At 45.5% G+C, this 19290-nt stretch overlaps 1 protein-coding gene across 1 annotated transcript; it reads right to left on the bottom strand.

The window, feature by feature from the left end:
• Positions 1–245: 245 nt before the first annotated feature.
• CD40LG (CD40 ligand) lies at positions 246–19062 on the bottom strand. Its single transcript, XM_044452807.1, has 5 exons — positions 18857–19062; positions 11320–11466; positions 6346–6379; positions 4956–5012; positions 246–2560 (listed from the first exon to the last, which is right to left on the bottom strand). The coding sequence occupies exons 1-5, from the start codon at positions 19010–19012 to the stop codon at positions 2190–2192; spliced, it is 765 nt and encodes a 254-aa protein (XP_044308742.1). The 5' UTR covers positions 19013–19062; the 3' UTR covers positions 246–2189.
• Between the last annotated feature and the right edge of the window lie 228 nt (positions 19063–19290).

Here is a 19290-nt window from a genome sequence, read left to right as displayed (position 1 = left end):
CCAGAAGGAAATGAAGCCATGAGAATTTGTTTTTGTTCTCTGTTTACACCTCTTTGTAAATATATTCCTCTTCCACCATCACCTCCATTCCAATTTCTCTCTTGCCATTTCTTTCTTTACTGTTACAACAACTGATGCAAGTTAAACTTTTTCTAACCTGTTTTTATTTTGAACAATTTTTAAATTGTGGTTTTCAACAAAATAAAGAAGGATTTTAAAGAAAAAAAAGACATTTATCTGTTTGATTTTCCTTACAGTACATTGTTTTTATTCATTAATTAACCTTTGGATTAAAGACAGGTCAGAATTTATTGCAAACAGTTCAGAAAACTGCTGCTGATGTGAACAAAAATGACCTTTTTACAACAGGTTAAAGAAATGAGTTATATCAGTAGAAGAATGTGCTCTATTTCACCCATCTTTCAAGCTTTGTAACAAACATGATAAGAACTCAGAAAAGCATATTATCCATTATGGTATCATGCTTTAGTGGAGTCACCTCCAACACAATTTTAAAAATCACCAGGTAATACATTTCCTTACCTTGAAGATGGTTTACAGAAATACCCAAATACAAGCCAAAACCTCTTTAAAACATCCAATTGAAAGCACCAATCGAAAGCCAATGAGCTAGTAAGAGCAGTGAAATGTCAATTTAAGACATGCTCACGTTTTTTCAAGAGAATTAAAGGAGACTTGAAAGAGGAACACTGCGCCAGAGTTTGGTATGCTTCAGCCTCTGCTAAAGGACTTTTGCAGAATTTGTAGTGGTAGCAAAAGCCTGCCAAACCTTTTTGACCAGAAGTGACAGCAAGTCTGAAGAAGTCTCTGAGCGTCCCACAGGAAGTAAACCCTCTCTCAAAACACTGAATTCACTCTCCCTTTTTCAAAACAACTTCTGGCTTCAGTTTAATTCGGCAAAGTAGGAACGATGCTGACCTGGCTAAGCTATCAAATGGTGCTTGCAAAAGTGTTTGCAAAAAGACTGATAGTTAAACACCCACATGCATTTGTGCCTTGGAGGAGCCATGGGAGCTGTGTGTCTGTCCTGTAGCTTAGACCAAAGACTTCGTTGCTCAGCTGCGGACTGGGAATGCTCATCTCTGGCGTGCCTACAAGGAGTCCTGCACCGAGCAGAAGGGTGGAGCGGATGGTCCGAACGGCCCTTCTAGCTCTACACGTCTATGATCAGAGGTGAAGGATCCTCATGCTCTGCACCCTAGATATTGTCTGAGGGTCACAGGCTGGTTCAGCTTCCCAGCTTCCTAGGAAGCATCTCATGGTTGGCATGGCTGCTCTCCAAGCTCAGGAAAGCAGTGCTGGAGGAAGGGGCAAGATGCTGCCTCAGGGGGTCAGGAGAGGAGGCTGCTCTCCAGATGTTGCGGCCCCATTTCTCCCCTCTCCGAGGTGCCCCAGCAGGAGGGATGGAAGAGTTCATCTAGCAAAACACACAGGAGGAGGATGGGGAGGGGAAGATCACCTCCATCATGGCCCCCTTTCTGCACCTCCAAGGTCAGGGCCTTATGGGCATCCCGGTAAAATTGTGTCCTAAAATATATAGTCCGCTCAATCCTTAAAGGAGACACTTTTCTGGATTTGTGTTATATGCCTTAGACTGTATGCTCAAGAAATGCCTTTAGGGTGTCAGAGCATTGCTCCATTTAGCTCCAGAGTGTCTGCACAGGCTGGCAGCAGGTCACCAGGATGTCAGGTAAGGTTCTTCCTGCTCCACCTGGAGATCAGCTGGGGACCAGGCTCGGGGCCTTTTGTGTGCAGAACAGGTGCCGCAGCCCTGAGCTACAACCCTTTCCCAGGGTATGCCTGTCATGTATGAGAGATATGAGTCGCATTTAGATTTGTAACCAACAGCACTGGAAGCCAACAGCACTGGAAGAAATGGAAGAAGCAGTCTTAAGACTCCTTGTGCCAGCACAGGAGTGTTTAGGACGGGAAATGGCAACATTTTGGCTGGTGCAAAGTTTGGCAGCATCCGATACCAGCTTTGCACACTTTTAGGCCTTGGATGCCAGCATTACTTTCTGGTTCTGAGGATATACACATGGCCTCTTATTAATAAATAAAATAAAATACACAGGGTGTAGGGGGGATGAAGATGAAGTGGGTTATAAATAGTATTACGGGGCCAGGAGACGTCACCTTGCTCAGCAAAGTGAAGCTTCGAGGCCTTTCTAAGACAGCTGAAACACACCAAAGTACGTATTTTCGTGGTTGTAATTCACTCTTGAGGAGTCCGTCACGTTCACGAAGATGGTGTGGCCCTGCTGGAGTTCAGCAGTTCTCCCAAGGTGGATCGACTGCAGCCCACACAGGTCCCCCGACGTGCCATGGGTCCCCACCCCTTTCAACAGGAGCTGGTCCACCTGGAATGGCAGGTTCAGATAAACGTAGACGCTGAATGGAACATGTGGCAACATGTTGCTGCAAAAGGCAACCTGCGAGTAGATGAAGTAGCGTCCACTTTTGGTGACCTTCAGATTTCCATCTTGGTAGGAAAATGTGTCATCCATTGGGGCATAGATGGCCTTCTGCCACTGCAAAACTGGGGGAAAGAATAGACTGTGTTTAAGAACATTTTTGTCCACTGTACTGCATAAGAGCAGAAGTTGCCCTAGTTCGGCATTCTCACAACCCCCACGCATAGCAAAGGGTTCTAATCAGGTCCATGGCCTGTGAACAGAACTCTTGATTCTGTGAACAGAACTCTTGATTCTTCCTCGAGTAGAATTCAAGGACCTCTTTGTCCTCTTGCTCAGAAGATGAGTCCCTCACAGAACCTCCAAATTCCTATCCCTCCCTCCCTCCCTCCCTCCTTTTAATCTAAAGTTTCTATAGACCGTTCTATCAGCACATGGTCTCAGTATGGTTTACAGTCATTTATATCCTTTAATAATCCATTCAGCTGTTCCAGGAAGGGCAGCATTGATTGCACTGCAGGTCTTGGGAGCCCACATAAGGCTTTGGCTGGCTTTAGCAACCTGCTAAGACAACAGTTTCCTTTTGCTCTCATAGAAAAGAGCTCTAGCCAGCACGATCTACTTGGGACTATCTAAGGTTCTGCTTTCCTCCTGTTTCTTAGATAGAAGGGGACAAGCACCAGAGTGGTAGCTATTCCCAGATACATCTTCTCCAAGGTGCCTTCCATTCAGAAAAGGCAGATCCTAGATCCAACCAAATCTTTATATACTGCCCAATAACACAAAGTTTAGAAACCCTAAAGTATACAAATATAACAAAGACATAGAATCTAAAACAGAATCCAGATAAATGCAGATGGGCAGGGGAAAGCCAAGGCCAACTGATTAATAGGGAATAACAAGTGGGAAAAATATCTTGAAAGTATGTATTATTTTATAAGACTATAAGAACTACAATTGAAGCATTCCACAAGTGGAATGCTACCACCAAAAAGCCCATTCTTTATTCACTGCCCATGTAAATCCCTTTGGCAGGGACACCCAGAGATGGGTCCCCAAAATAATAATAGGCCCCAGTCAGGACTATGAGGAAGAGGTAGTCTTTCAGGCAGTATGGAACTCATGTCCTATCGCAGCTCCTGACAGTACCCAGTTAAATCCCATGTGCTTCTTCTAGTGGAAATCCAACTAAATTCAGTGGGCTTGCTCTCCAGGGAGTGTGCTTTGCAACCTAATTCAATTAATTAATTGTCTGGATCTTATAGTGTGCAAAGCAAAATGTGTTTACTCCATTGCAAGTGCACAATTCTTACTTGGGACTAAGACCACCGGATCAGTCTATCAATTAATTTTCCATGTATATGAAAGGACAACAAAGCAAGACGCCTGAAGCTAGACACTTCCTTGCTTTGCTTTTAAGTAATGCATCGTTTAGAGGAGACATTCTGCCTTGCACAAAAGAAAATGAGGACTGCATTTCTAATCTGAGGTTTGTCCTCCGCTGTTTTATATGCACTTGTACTGAAAATAATAATTAAAAAAACATTACAGCCTTATCAATCAGGAGCACCCTTCCAGTCAAATAAAATGCTTAAACAAAATGCATATATTAAGAGAAAGTGTGCACAAATATATCTGAATTCATGAAAATAGCATTACAATTAATTCCATCAGGAATATAATGCATATATTTGAGAAGATGGTATATAGGAGGCAAAATGTGCATAGTAGACAGAATTCTGTAAAAGGCTGCATGTATTAGGGGAAATACACACAAAAATGAATATATCAGTTTGTGTATATGTTAATTTTCACAGCAAACCAACCTTAAGAGAGGGAAATTTCTCAAATGTTTGAGACAAACTGAAGACTGCAAAAATGAGAAATGGAGTTAAACTGACATGGAGAGGTGCCCATCAAATGAAATTAGTTTTCATCCCCCTATTGAAGTAAATTTTAATTTGCAAAAACAAATGTATTTGTCTTCACAATTGTCATGCTATGTACGATTTCAAGCATGTCCGGTCTTTCCATTCCATTGCTGCTAAAGGTAACATGCAGCAGACAATTAAAGTGAAATAAAATTACCAGCAGAACAATCATCTCAGCAAACCCATGAGGAGCCGCAGAGCAAAACAACGGAAACATCTGAAGTTGCAACAAAATTAGCTTAAATAAATCCCACCCGTACCAGTTCTTAGAAACAGCAGATTTGCTGTCGAACAGAGGGATGGTGTTTTTCCGTCTATTTCTGGTCCATATCATTTTTCATATTTTTATCCATCGTTCCATGCATCCTTTCCTGCTTTAGTCTGAAACGTTGCTTTTGTTTTTTAATGTCCTCTCAAGATTCATATTTACACCCACATTTGAATCTGCATATTTTCTCTAAAATACTTAAATAAAAGGGAAGATGACAGAAAGGGAGAAACACTTTGCTGTTTCTGCCTCGAGTGTCACTTTTCTTTTCTTCAAATATAGCTGAGAGAACAGATAGACTCCCAGACTCTCCGTCCTCACCTTTCTTGCTGTCCTTCAAGCCGGCCAGGTGAATAGCTGCAGGTGGTATCTTGTCTCCTAAAATACAAAACAGTTCTCATTGGCTTGGTCCATGTCCAGTTATTCTAACCCAGGCATGGAGAAGTGCTCAGTCCAAGGTCCAAACCATTTTGAAAGACCTCTCAGTGGTCGCATTCCAGTGGTGTGAGGGGCCAACAGCCAAAGGGTCAGGACAAAAATAGCAAGATACTTCAGTTCCACATTCTTATTGCCTATAGCTAAGCATTTGGAGAAGCACTTCAACCTTTCAGAATGGGGGAAATGAACAAAGAGAAGCCACCAAAGGATGGATGGCTGGGAGAAAAGAGGTGGAATGAGGGGAAACCCAGAGGACTGGATTTGGCCGACAAGTCTGAGGCTCCACACTTGCTCCAAGCTGTTGGAGGTGCTACATGGTATTCATGCCGGCTATTTGTAATCCTGGACCTTAAAGGCTGTGCCACTAGAGCAGAGGGGCAAACAAGAATGCCGGTCCAGCAGGCAAGTGGTGGCCATGAGGAGAAAGAGGTTGGCAGGGAGAGGGCAGACTCACTGGTGGAGGTGGTTCGTGGAGGATGTCTTATCCAAAGGCCCTTAAAAGCCTGGAGCCAGGACTGACTACAACTCCCATCATCTCCACCCAGCTGGTTGGGGGTTATGTGAGTTGTAGTCCCATGTATCTGGACAGCACAAGGCTGGGGAGGCCTTGCTTGAAGGTCTCTGAGGCAGCGGCTTTCCCTCCATGCCAGCTCTGCTTGTTCCTTTGCCAATAAAGGCAATGTCACAAACATGGGAGGTCTCTAGGGGCAACATGGGGGCATGTGCAGCACTGGGGCCAAAGTCGCCTCTTCTGGAAGGAAGGAGAGACCAATGACAGACAATGACCAGATGTTCTGAACATCAGCATGGATACAATAGCCCAGCTGCCATTTGGTACCCCATCCCGTATGTTTCCCAAGACAAGTGCTGGCAACACACCCTTCTGAGCCACCTCCGCCAGTGCACAGACCTCCTCACCACCATGGTCATCAGCTGCTCTTGCTCCTCATCCTTGCGTGCCCCTGCTCCTGCTCCTGCTCCTTTTCACCGCCACCGTTGTCTGGGCCAGAGTGAGTGGAAGGTCACAGCATTGAGGAGGAGAGGCAGTTCCAGGGACTCAGCTGGGTTTTTGTGAGCAACTCATTCCAAGTTCCAGCCGCCTTATAAAATGTGCAACTTTCTGCTTTTACGAAAACAAGCTCATTCCAAAATTATATGTGGTCCTTTTGGGAACAGAGCTGTTCGAGATGTCACCTCCACCCAGTCCCTCAGGACATGTATTCTTGGATGCCTACTTCCTATTGAAATGTTCCCACCAGGGCGAAGAACATACCTTTCTGCATGGCGAATGGACTTTCTTGTGGAACCTAAAAGAAATGTTGAAGAGAGAGAGAAAGTTAAAATCATGGCGGCATCTGTGCCATGCACGTCTCTCTCATGACCCAAACCACCTGGTGGCAGAAACCAGCAAGTGAATAGTACATGTGACACCCACATTCATATTGCTTGATGTCTAGTCAAGAACTGGCATAACCTATCAATGCCAAGCAGAGGCACAAAATTAACCATCTTAAAACCAAACTAACAAAGAGCCTTGTGGCACCTTCAAGGTTAGCACACTTGCTCTGATATAATCATCCATGGATGCTTTCCACATCATCAGATGCAAATTTATAGACCCCCATACATGTGCTGGGAGGGGATGGATGTACACGGTGTTAACAAAGGAACCCGAGATGCAGAAATTACATGCAGTGATAATTACTATATAGTTCTCTTTCTCAAAACTTTGTTGCATGGTAACATCCCAGCCATGATCCAATCATATGATAAAGAAAAGCAGTTTTGTCCTTTTTCAAACAAGAGTTGAATCGTTGCACTTCAACGTTTCATTGATATTGGTCTTTGAAGTTCCTTTGTTCAAGAATGGCTTCCTTATTGATGGTCGGGTTCAGATAGTACCATAACTTGCACTCAGTGGTTGAGTGTGTGGGTTGTCGTTGAACTGTGAGTTATCGTGTTGTCTGAGATAACAGGCCTCCCATAGTGAACAACCCACAGGTTCACAACCCAACAATAAACCACGGGTTCTCTTCATGGATTGCTTCTGGTTAATAGGCCCTGGCATTTTGCTACTGCTGTTTTCAACAATCATTTGCACTCAACCCCTAAAATGTGTCCTATCCCGTCATCTGTATCCAGTAAGAAGGTCCTGGCAGACTGAAATATTCTTCTGGTGGATTGTGAACACCAGGGGTTCACTGTTGTGTCCATCAGTGCAGTACAGAAAGAGTCAGTGCTTTGAATAAGAAGGAACACAAGTGCCAAAGTTGGGGCTTTTATCACACTACATAGATGAATTGAGTCACCATTTTAATCTGGGTTATCATCCCTGTTTAATGAAGGTCTGCTGTTAAACTCAAGAGCTATCCCTGACTGAACCATCTGTATTCTCATTCCCTCTGACAAAATGGTCTCTCTTCCAGCCCACTCTACCCTGAGCCCGCCACTGGTATATAAATCTGCAAATTTAGTTTTCTAGTTAATGCTTTGCACATAGTGACAGGTAGTAACGAAGTCACACAAGGGGAAATTTGGGGCAGTTAAGCATTAATTAATTGGGGATCATCGTACAGTAAAAGGGGTGTGTTGGGAGGAGATTCCTGATCGTCCTCTGGTCCTACAAAGGGCGGTCAGGGTGAAAACCTATGCCAAGGTAGATGCGCAAGACCTTCAGGTGCTACAGCTATCCTCCTTACTTGCGCCACAGCAGACTGGAGACCTTGTTGTTAGACCCTTGCATGCCACTTCCAAATAACACTCCAGCCTTACAAGACTCCTCTTTAAATCCTTGAGGAATCGCCTGCCTATTTGGATCCTCCAAATAGGTTCTCCAGCACGGAGCACCATGGGAAGCTCCAGGAGGACTCAGAATGAAAGTTGCAAAGGAAGAGAGACTCCCACTGAGGTGGGAGCAGCACCTGGCCCTGCATCCAGCTTGCCGTGGCATTCCTCTGGCCTTGCCCATGCAGTCTCTCATCCTGATGCACCCCTGTTTGCAACTTCGGCTTGCTTGCTTGCTTGCTTGCTTGCACCACCCTTGGCTATCCAGGGTTTTTCCTCAGGCCGGTTCTACTGTTAGGCAGATGGGGGCCATTGCAGATGCCGAGAGGCAGCTACAAGGTGTTGGAGGGGAGAAAGTGGTGCCACACACCTCTAGACTTGCCTGTGGCCTTCAGGTGTGGCGTAGGAGGTTGTCCTGTTACCAGTGCTGAAGCAAGATCCACTTATCTACACTGAAGAGGAGGGACTCCATGTTTTTCTTCACTGCTGTCTTGCACTGGCCCGGGTATCCCTGCCCTTCTCCCCAGTTCCCCCTCAGCTGTGCAGGGCCAGTGCCAAAGGCCGGGCAGAAGCCCCCTGACAAGGACCCCTGGGCTTACTTCTTCGCCAGCATGGCAGCCTGCTTGCCCCCTGCCCCTCCTTCCAGCCCAACGATAGTGGAGAGAAGGAGCAGCAGGCAGGAGAGGCCACGGCCTCCATGTCCGCCCACCAAGCAAGCAAGGCAGAAGAGGCCCAGCAAGAGCACCCAGCGATGTCACCTGTGGGAAGACAGACTGGCAATGGAGAGGGGCTATGGGCCGTGTCCTGGCCACGGGATGCTGGCGGCCTGGACTGGACCCAGCTCCCTGCAAGCCAGCTCTTCCACTAGCCTCGTGAAGGGTCTCTCCAGCATCTCACCCACTTTCTCTCGCTTTGTTTCCCCGACTCTTGCTGGCCACAAAAGCTCACCCCACTGAACGGCCATCCGTGCCAGAAGGACTGTGCCCACATCAGATTTTTAGAAAAGAAGAGGGAAAGAAACAAAAGTGCTTGCCCTGCTCAGCCTTGCATGGTCAAAATGCTGGGACAGGAAAACCTGTATTTAGTAACAAGTACAGGAATGACTCTTCAAGCACAAGTAAAACGAGGGTGCGAAAACGCAACTGGCAACTTCTAAGAAGCACCCACAGCGTTGCAAGTCTCCTCGGTCATTCCCACTGCCAGGGTTGACTTTCAAGATGCTTTTACTTTTGGTAGGGCTGCCTGAGCGGCACACTTTTGAATTGTCTCCATGCCAGAAAATGCTTTCTCAGCGCATGCACCAGTCTTGGCATGGTCACCAGAACTGACCCTGCCATTAAACGGGATGGTGGGGTGGTTATTTTGGCCCTCGTGGGAGACAAAGCTGTGTCCTGGCAGTGTGTCCTTCACAGCCTTTCCCGGGACCCATGGGGAGAAAGATACCGAGTTCAGCATGTGGAGATTGGATCACCATTTAGGGCCTGGGTTCAGACAACACAGGAACCCACCCTGATGGGTAAATAGGGGGTGAGTCACTGACCCGCGGATTGTTGCTGAAAAGTAGCTTATCGAGTTGTCTAAGCCTAGCTGAGATTACAAGTCATGGTGAACAAACCAGGATTCATAACCCAACAGTAAACCACAAATTCTCTTCACAGGTTGACAAGCTGTGGCTTGTTAGTGCCATAAAACAATCCACATTTCAAGAAGAGCCCGCCCCCAACCCTTGCGCGTGGGTTAGTGTGTCATCTAAACCAGATCGATGGAATTTAGGTTCAGTTGGCAATCAGCTGAATTCGCTATCAGTTAGATTTCAGGCCTAGCCCAGGCCATTTTACTGCCTAATGAGAGGAAAAATTGATGCCCATTCCATTGGTTAACTTCTGTAGGTGGAAATGAATGGGCATCAATTTTTCCTTTCGTTGGCCAGCAAAACGGCTGGGGCTAGCCCTGCAGTTTACTAAAAAGCAAAATCAGTTGAGATTAATGGGACTTACTACCAGATAAGCATGCATAAAATCACAAGCTACTTTTCTGACATAGTAACTGCACACAACTTGTGTGGGTGTGTGTTGTGAGATGGGAAGGCAGAGAGAGCAGCTTCCCTCAAGCAGACCAAGCTGGGCCAAGATGTGAGGCTGGGGTCTCCTCCGGAATGGATGGGCACTAACCTACCTGGGGGCTTCTCTCCTGGAACCCACTATGATCCCTGTCCCTCCTGATGGTAAACCATCAGGACCACCACCACCACCACCACCACTTTTTAAGTGGGAGGCTGCCATTCTGTGAAGCCAAATTCTGCCATCTTTATTTCAGCTCAGCCAAGTTGTTTTCTGTTTAGATGCTACCCCCATCTCCCCCTTGTACTTGGGCTCTGGGGAATTTTTCTTATTTTGGGGGTGGGGGTGGGGAGGGATTGGTCTCACCGGCATGCCTCCTGGAAATGTGTATTCTGTGACAGCTAAGCTCACCAGAGCAGCCATTTCATGATTGAGCAAGGCCCTCCTCAGGTCAGTCATTTTGTGAGAGTGCTCATGACACTCTCAAGATTTCAGATATGCCCACTGACCCCCGCAAAGTTGAAACAACCTGGTATCAGGATGGATATGGGAGGCCCACTGAAGAATGACAGCAGGTTCTCCCTTTCACATCCTTATTGATTCACCAGATTAATTTCATCGGTCTTAAGCTCTGCTCAGGGAATTCCTAACCTAATACAATTTTGGAACATAGAATCATAGAATAGTAGAGCTGGAAGGGGCCAGCCGGTCCAGCCCCTGCTCAGTGTGGGACACTGAGTCAAACCATCCCTCTCCGCTGGCTGCCCATTCCTTCAGTCCTTCAGTGCTTTCTGCCTCCCCTTCATCTCCTCAAGGAAACACAAGCATGACCTCCACGTGATGGTACACATGCTTACACGGATGTTTCTCCCATGCAATTCTTGCAAATTTTATGCTGAATCAAAAGCAAGTAGGACCCATTTCAGAAGTAAGCAGGATTAACTCAGACAGAAAGTCCTCTCCAGACCCGAGACCCTCTCACCTAGAGTGACAAGCTCCATCCCCAATTCCGTAAGATATTTTCCCTGTTGGGAGAGTGTCAGAGCTTGGAGAAGGTGGGACACCTCTGGAGCCACAAATGGCCCACTGGTTGGAGGTCCCCCATCCCTGCCCTGGAAACATTACAGATAACTTTGTGGCATAGAAGTTTGAAGGAAGAGGAAGAGAAGCTCGGTCTGGAGACCAAGCGACTGATGGGGATGAGACCAAAGGGTTGGGGCTCCCTGCCCCATCCCATCCAGTCCCACCTTGTCTTTCGATTACCCTAAAGAGCAAGCCAAAGACGCTGTGCTCAGCTCAGCCACAGAGCAAACAGCTCTGTCCTCTCTTCAGGAAGTGACCCATGCAATTTTTCAGGGCTTATCACCTCATTATAACCCCGCCCCCCTCCAACAAGTCTTTACCTTGCTGCTTACATCCTGTAGATCATTGAAGGTTTTCAATATCTTTGTACAATCCAGAAGGGTAGTATCAGGATCCTGTGATTTCCGACACTTCTGCAGTCTTCTGAGGAACACAACATCTTCTTGTAAATTCAGTTCATCTCCCACCTGGCAAATGGAGTAACCAGAGAAAGTCCATTTCAAATGAGGGTTGAAACCTTTAATCAATGGCTTGCCCCCTGACCTAGGGTCTCCCAGATGTGTTGGATGAGAAGTTCCATTGGCCTTGGCCCCCATAATCTGGAAGGCACTATATTAGGAAAAGCTAGTCTAAATGAAGCAATGAATTATGAACTGAAAAGCATTCTCCTTTAACTCTCATACACCTTTTTCTTCCAAAATATTATTTTGGTCACCTGTAGGTTTAGGGAAACCATTGATATCCGATGGTCACCCACTCACCCTCAGTTCAACACATAACATGCTTTTGCTGTTTTATTAAAATAAAATTTAAGCAAAGAAGAGGAGCACATTCCACCTCCTCTAGAGGATTTCTGTCCAAACTCAGAATGAGCCAATAGATTTGCAGGTTCACTATAAGAGAGAGCCAGTATGGTGCAGTGGTGAAGAGCTGGGACTGGGACTCAGATGATCTGGGTTCGAGTCCCCGCTCAGCCATGGAGCCAACTGGGTGACTTTGGGCCAGTCACAGACTCTCAGCCCAACCTACCTCACAGGGTTGTTGTTGTGGGGATAAGATGGAGGAGGAGAATGATGTAAGCTGCCTTGAGCCCTTTGCAGGAAAAAGGCAGGATAGAAATCGAAAAATAAATAAATAAAAATAAGAAGCATTGGCCACAGCCCAGTATGAGCCAGGTCGTCCCCCCCACCTCGAATTGCTTAAATCGGCTGGATCACCCTAAGAATGACTGAAGACACAATCCAATGCATGTTTAAACAGAATAAAGCAGTACAATTCCAAGAATTCCCTACCTAAGCACAGAGAGAAGTTGTTCAGTTGTTCCACCTTGTAAAAACATGATTTTTCAGAGCAGATAAATGATTTTTAAAACATTTGTGCCCTCCCCATCTCCAAGGGACCATGTGTGGCTCTCTTCCACAACAACACTGAGGTGCAACTTAAATTGCAAAGGTGACCTACACAAGGGCCATCCAGGAACAATTCATTCCATGGTCTCATCCCACTCTTAACCATGGTGCCATGAAGCATTTAGTCATGGAACTGGACTTAATCCTGTGGGGAGCTCAGAACCTTGCATGCAGTTGTGTTCAACTGCAGGGATCTGACTGGGAACAGCAACTGCACTGCTATGGATTTTGGAATATTTGGATATTTGCCAAGTCCAACTTCAGTTAATTCAAAAAGAAGAAACTTTGAAAGACTGAGACAGGTTAAAAGGAAGCTCTCTCTCTCTCTCTCTCTCTCTCTCTCTCTCTCTCTCTCTCTCTCAAAATCTTCAATGCCCAGCTACAATGTAAGCCAAACAGGACAAATCCCACCAAGAACACAAGAATAAGAGTGTGTTTAAGAAGCCAAGTCCAGGGAGTTCTAACGAGCAAGACGCCTTCCTTCAGAAAATGGAGGTTTTGTCTAAGAGAGAACAAAAGGGAGCACAAATGCAGGAAAAAACAAACCGAAGATTAAAAGTAAGCACTTGTGCAGAGGACTTGAGGTTGGTATTGCTAAAAACTTCTCAAACCCTGTAAGATGCACAATAAACATTTCTTTAAACATATCGGAATTAGAAGACCAGCCGCAGAGATGGTTTGCCTGTTAGATAAGAACTGCATGCAAGGTGTGCTGAAAGGATAACAAGACTGAGGAATGAATTCCTTGCATTTGTCTTCACAGGTGGAAGATGTGAAGCAGATATGCCAGTGTCATGTTTTAATGGATTATTTCAGGATCGAGGCCTAAAGAACTCAGCGCCCTGACAACAGTTGTGGTTCTAGGGCCCTGTGGCCGGGCTCAGATGGATCTAACCACGAACTAAAATGTAGAATTGCTGATCTTCCAATAGAAAGATGCTGCTTGTTGCTAAAATTGGCTTCTTTATCAGAAGAATGGAAAGTGGCCGACAAACTGCGGGGGGGGGGGGGGTTGTTGTTGTTGTTGTTGGCCCATCTGAGTCAGAAAATTACAGGCCAGCTCATTTAACTTCTTTTCTAGTTAAACTGGAAGAAAATATTATTAAAATTGGCATTATATAGAAAAACAAGACTTGTTGAAGAAGAATTGGCATGGTTTCAGCAAAAGAGGTCCTGCCTCACCATCCTTTCAGAGATTTTTGAGAGTAAGAATAGACAATACTTGTGCATCCTAAAAGCTTTTTGGTAAATGCTACCACAAAGATTTATAAGTAAACGTAGCAGATGTAGGCTAAGCATGGTTTTTCTTATGGATGAGTAACTGGTTCCAGAAGAAGCAAAGAGAAGAAATAAATGGACATTTTTCACACTGAAAATCAGTACACTTAATTGCTCTCCGGAGGAGTGCTATTTAGCATGTTCACTAATTATGCAGACTTCAGAGTGAGCAGAGAGGTAGACACATTTCACACTAAGTTACTGTGGATGGTGAAAAAATCAAACAGTTTGCAAAGATCTATTGGTTATTTTGATAGCATTCCTTTTTTAGATGGTGCTGTATTATATTTCAACAATTTGTGATCTGCTCAGAGAAGATTTATTGAGCAGATTTTAAATGCTATGAGCAAACAAGTAAGACTTGCCTCCAAACTCTCCCCCAAAACAACAAAAAGTGTGGTGGCTGGAAAAGAAAGAAAGATCTGAAGGGCTACAAACTGATTCCATTTTTTCTTGCTTAGAAATGTGCAATGTTAATATAGTTAATATAAATACATGTAAAGTCAAGCACTCGGTGTAAGAGCACATGTACCCTGACTGAACTGAACTAGCTGTGTGACTAAGAGATAAATCTTTAGGTTCTGCTAAAATCTTCCAGTCCAACGATCCCATGACAGGACAATAATACTCATTTGCAAAGAAACAGTGGAAAAAAGGAACTTTTTCTGGGTTGAATGGTAGGAAACAAAAATGTATTACAAAAGATAAATAAATTGATTTTATTTACATGACCCTTCACATATCATGCACACTTCTAGAGAAACTAACTTCACATGGATATGAACATTAATTCAAAACCAACATGTATAAGGTGATAAAATGGCGCCCCTGGAAAGGGTGTTGTGAATGCGTGAGCGCCAAATGGCTGCTCAGGAGAATCAGGCTTTCTCCTTCTCCCCCAACAGCAGCTGTTTCACACCCACCGTGGTGGACTGAACACAACCAGATGAGCATATGGAAAAAGGGCAAAATCCCTCTAAATTATAGGTTGCAATTCTTCTTGTTGCTTACAGAAGATGAGCAGTGCATTGAGTATCACAAGCTGGAGCCAGCTGCAGAGAAGAGCTCGGAGAAAATGTTGACTCAGGTGCACAGTGGCAGCAAAAGGAAAATTCCACACTGGAGTCAGTGGGAAAGGGATGGAAAAGCTGCAGAACTGTAATTTTGCAATTGAGATCTGGTGGGTCGGATCCAGACCTTCAAGTAGACACTGAAATCAATGGGACTTGGGCTAGTCATGACTCTCCAAGTCCCCATTGATCTCCTTAGGTCTACTCCAAGTATGGATCTCTCTCATGGAGCAGCTTGTATTTGTAATATCCAGTGCAGCTTTGTTCCTGTATCTCAAAGAGGACATTGCGGGGCTGAGAAAGGGCAACCAAAATGCACATGGGGCTAGAGCAACTCCCCTACGAGGAAAGCCTGCAATGTCTGGGTCTCTTTAGGTTAGAAAAGGGGAAGACATGATACGGGTGTGCAAAAGTGTGTGTGGGGTGGAGAAAGTGGATAGGGTGACATTTTCCGTTCTCTCTCTCATACCAGTAGAACCCAGTAGGGTCAACTAGTAAAGCTGATGGGGCGGTGGGGAGAAGGAAGGGGTTCTGCGCACCCATATATGTAAAGCTGAATGTGGAACTCGTTTGCACAAGATGGAGTGACAGCCACCAGAGTTTTAAAAGATGGTTGGAGACCCGAAGGCTTCATGCTGCCTCCAGGATCAAAGGCACGACGCCTGTGGCACCCGTTGCTGGGGAATTGGTCAGCAGCGGGATAAAGCTGCACTCATGCCCTGGGTGGCTGGGTGGCCACTGCGCAAGCAGACTGCTGGGCTAGATGGACCCTTGGCCTTCCCCATCCTGGCTCTTCTTGGATTCTTACGTTCTTAGCTCTGTCAATGGCTATTGGACATTTAGATCCAAGCCATTCAGAGGCAAAGAAAACCGGTGCTGCGGAGCTACAGTTGTAGAATCCCATTGGCTACAAGGGCCATGCCCTGCACAGGAGCTTCCTTGCCCTTCCGAAAAGCTGCTTCAGGGGTCAGCGACATGCCATATTCCCAGCACTAGCCAACCCAACAAACCCAGTTCCCTCTGTGTTTTAATGGTTCTGCTTGAAGTACTGCTAAGTCAGGGTGCAACCCATTAGACTTGTGTGAAAAGCATTGCGCTGTTGGCAGCTTTCCCATCTCTTTCTTAAAAATCTGCAGAGTGTGTGATGCCACAATGGGGGTTGCCGAGAAAGAAAGCAAGCGGAGCAGGGGAATGAGCCCCACCACCTTACGAGAGCAAAGATCCTCTTTTACGCACACAACAAGCTCTTTGCCCCAGAGCTAAACTCCTTCCTCTAAAATGCGACACTTCAATACATTTCGTTCCTTTCCACCCACAGGCAGCTGAAATGTTCCTGCCAGCATCTCAGTGCAATGGATTCTCTGATTTCACTCCGACAAGCAAACGACGGTTCTGCTGCAGTCAGTCACACGCTATTGCCAAGGCGGCTGTGGAAACCCCCTTTCTCCATGTCCAGTTCAAACACAAAGCTGACCCCTGCTGGATGACCCCAAGGGTCCAGCAAGTCCACAGCAGCTGACCTGAGCCCACTGTAATGGCAGCTGCTTTGAGCGGCTTCTGGGGTCATTCATCTCAACATCACTTTGCCCTACGGTACCAGACAGCAACAAGAGCAGAGGCTGCATCTCTCTGTCATTAGGCGGTTTTCACTGGGCAGGGCAAGAAAGAGTTAAAATACCTGGGCACTGTGGTCCAGATTCTGTTCCTTCCACGCACCACCCACATGCCTGCTCTTTAGAAGAAGAAGACGATGATTTCATTACTACAAGTTACAGTATGTAATTCCAAGCATCATGGACATTTTGCACCCAACAGCCATTGGGAGAATTCATCTTCCATTTGCCTAATCCCATTCTCCCATTCCCTAAATTCGCTGCCCCAATTTGTTTTAACAGCATATTCCATAAGCGAGTGATGCATGATGTGAAGAGATACATTCTCTAAGAACTGTGTTGACCCTTTGTCAGATGTCCAGCTGCCCCCTCAACCCTAACCCCACTCTTCTTCTGAGCAGATCAGGACAGACCTGCTCCCGTCCCACGTTTCCACTGCCCAGTGGTGGCATCCTTTTGGGAGGAGGTAAAACTGCCAGAAGGAAAATTGACGCATGTGAACCATGGCGCTGGAGAAGAGCTTTGAGAATATCTGGACTGACAGAAAGACAAGCAGGTGGGTCCCAGGTCAACTCAAGCGAAAGATTGCCAACACTGAGCGCTCGGTGAGAAGGCAAGACTCCCTGGAGAAGACAGTCTTGCTAGGGGAAGTTGAAAGTTGAAGGCAGAGGAAGAGGAGGAAGGAGGATCTATGTGAGATACAAGAGACAGACCCATTCCATGAAGGAAGCCGCAGCCTTGAGTTTACAAGAGCTGAGCCGGGCTGCCCACAACAGGACATTTTGGGGGGCTTCTATTCAAGGGGTCCCCATGAGACAGACATAGCTTGGCAGCACATAAGGATAACAATGAACCCAGATACATCTTGTGAAGGAAAGTTTGTTAATATTCACACATGCTCTTTTGAATTACCTACCCATCTCTTGGGATTTAACATGAGGTCAAAGTGGATTTTTTCATGCCGTTTTGATGGCTAAATCATTAATATTGCAAAGCATAAAAGGTCACCTACAATAGTGCAATGGGTGGAGGATTTCAGTTTTTAAAATATTTCAAAGTTTTTGAACAGGCGGCCTTTAGGTATAATCTATAAATGGATAAATACATGAATTCTTGCGTGGTTATAGTTTTTTGAACAATTGAATATATTGTTAATACTCTGTAAACTGCCCTGAGAGCTACTTTGATTAACTGGTGGTGTAATTTATTTATTTATTTATATTTGAGGTGCTTTTGTTGATGTCTTTGCACACTTAGTAGTAGTAATGGTGGTATGTTTTCTCATATACTAACATATAGAGATATTTATAATATTTAAGTAATTAGAGCTATGCACTATTTTACAGTTTATTCAAAAATTGTCATGTTTTGAGACTGTTTCTTTTTCTTTCTTCCCTGTAATGGTTTGTTTTGATTTTTGTATTGCACAATAAAAATAAATACATTTTTAAAATGTCAAACTAACCAGCTAGGCTGACTTTGTGATACAAAGTAGGAGTACTGCAGTATCATCACAAAAGACACCCGCGGAGTCAGAAAGGCAACAGCTGGGGAAGTTCGGCTCATACTAAGCAGCTGGTTCTGAATGGAACTGCTCGCCTCCCTTTTCAATCAAAGGGAGCTCCTTGACCCTCAGGGTCATTCTGCCTGCGGGCCAGATGGCAAAAACTCAGTTGGCCTGCCCTTTGGATCTGATGCTGGACTGTGGGAGCCATCACGCTCTTTCCACCCGCTCCAGTGGGGTTTCTCACCAAACCAGCTGCGGTCTGGACTCACTGGCCTCTTGGATGATCATTTGGCTTGCCAGCCTTGCCCCTTCAGCTAAGAATTCCAACCCCGCTTCTTCTCCCAGTTCGATTCAGACACTGAGGCCACAACCTTGGAAGGCTGTGTTTTGGGAGAAGCAGACCCAATCCATTTCATCCGGAGGACCCAAATTCTCATGTTATGAGAAACAGAGGAAAAGCTTCTCTGTATCCATTTTCTCTATACCACGCATTTTTAAAAAATACAACCCCTGACTTCATACCAAAGGCAGACATTGAGGATTAAAGAATTCAGTCCCTAGGGATTTATTCAGCATATCAGAACTAAGCAGAGCTCCTTCCCCAGGAAAACCCGTTTCTGGCTATGCCAAGCATTCTTCATTTCAGCATTGGTCAAGAATAGAAGGACTTGTGGCCTAAAACATCTAAAGTCTACTCTCTTGAGAAAGGTCTCCGTATATCACCTGGAGAGCATTGGCTCTTGAGCTCTCTAGGAATATCATCATTAAAAATGCAGTGCCTTCAGACCCCCATGATGAAAGTCCCCAACTATCAGTAGGAGAAGCAAGAACCTTAGAGTGGTGAAGCTCATTTTCCAGGAATCTTCTCCACTAGTCAATCTGTGGACACTGAATCTGCCCCTACATCTCAGAGGACTCCTTTCTTGCCTCCGTATCGCTCAGCGGAGGAAATTGTCTGCACAGGAGCAACTAAGTCTTACCTTGTCCAGCTTCATGTGAAGATATAAGCCAAATAGAGCTGTCCCGATGAGCTGCACAACCACAAACAGTGAGATCAAACTCAGGAATGCCTTCATGGTGACAGGTACCCTGGCAGGTCTTGTGGTGTCTGGGGAATAGGGCTCACTGAGGTCCATGGATCTGTGTCCTCCGAAGGCTTGGGGTGTGTGCAAGCAGCATGAATGCTGCCTTGGCTCTTACCTTGCTCAAGGCGGCAATGAGACAAGCAGAGCACACACCTACCCACAACTTCCTGGGGAACAATCTAACCTTCCATTGTGGGGAGATTTGTTCACCCACAACAACAGCAAAAACAAAGTCATTGTTTGAACTCACTCTTTGCAACTCACTTCCATGCTGCTCCTTCAAAAGTCAACCATGTATTTGTCTTCCATTGTGTTCATTCTTTTGCCCC

This window comes from Varanus komodoensis, unplaced genomic scaffold (genome assembly GCF_004798865.1).
Source record: "Varanus komodoensis strain SLA01 unplaced genomic scaffold, ASM479886v1 scaffold74, whole genome shotgun sequence".
Classification (NCBI taxonomy): Eukaryota; Metazoa; Chordata; class Lepidosauria; order Squamata; family Varanidae; genus Varanus; species Varanus komodoensis.
The sequence above is the reverse complement of the archived record's forward strand: the minus strand, read 5'-3'. Positions and strand labels throughout refer to the sequence as shown.

Coding starts and splice junctions, on each gene's coding strand:
- CD40LG (XM_044452807.1), bottom strand. CDS start 19,012: ATGGACCTCAGTGAGCCCTATTCCCCAGACACCACAAGACCTGCCAGG. Junction 6,380..11,319: donor TACAGGATGTAAGCAGCAAG/GTAAAGACTTGT, acceptor CATTTCTTTTAG/GTTCCACAAGAAAGTCCATT. Junction 5,013..6,345: donor TCCATTCGCCATGCAGAAAG/GTATGTTCTTCG, acceptor TTTGTATTTTAG/GAGACAAGATACCACCTGCA.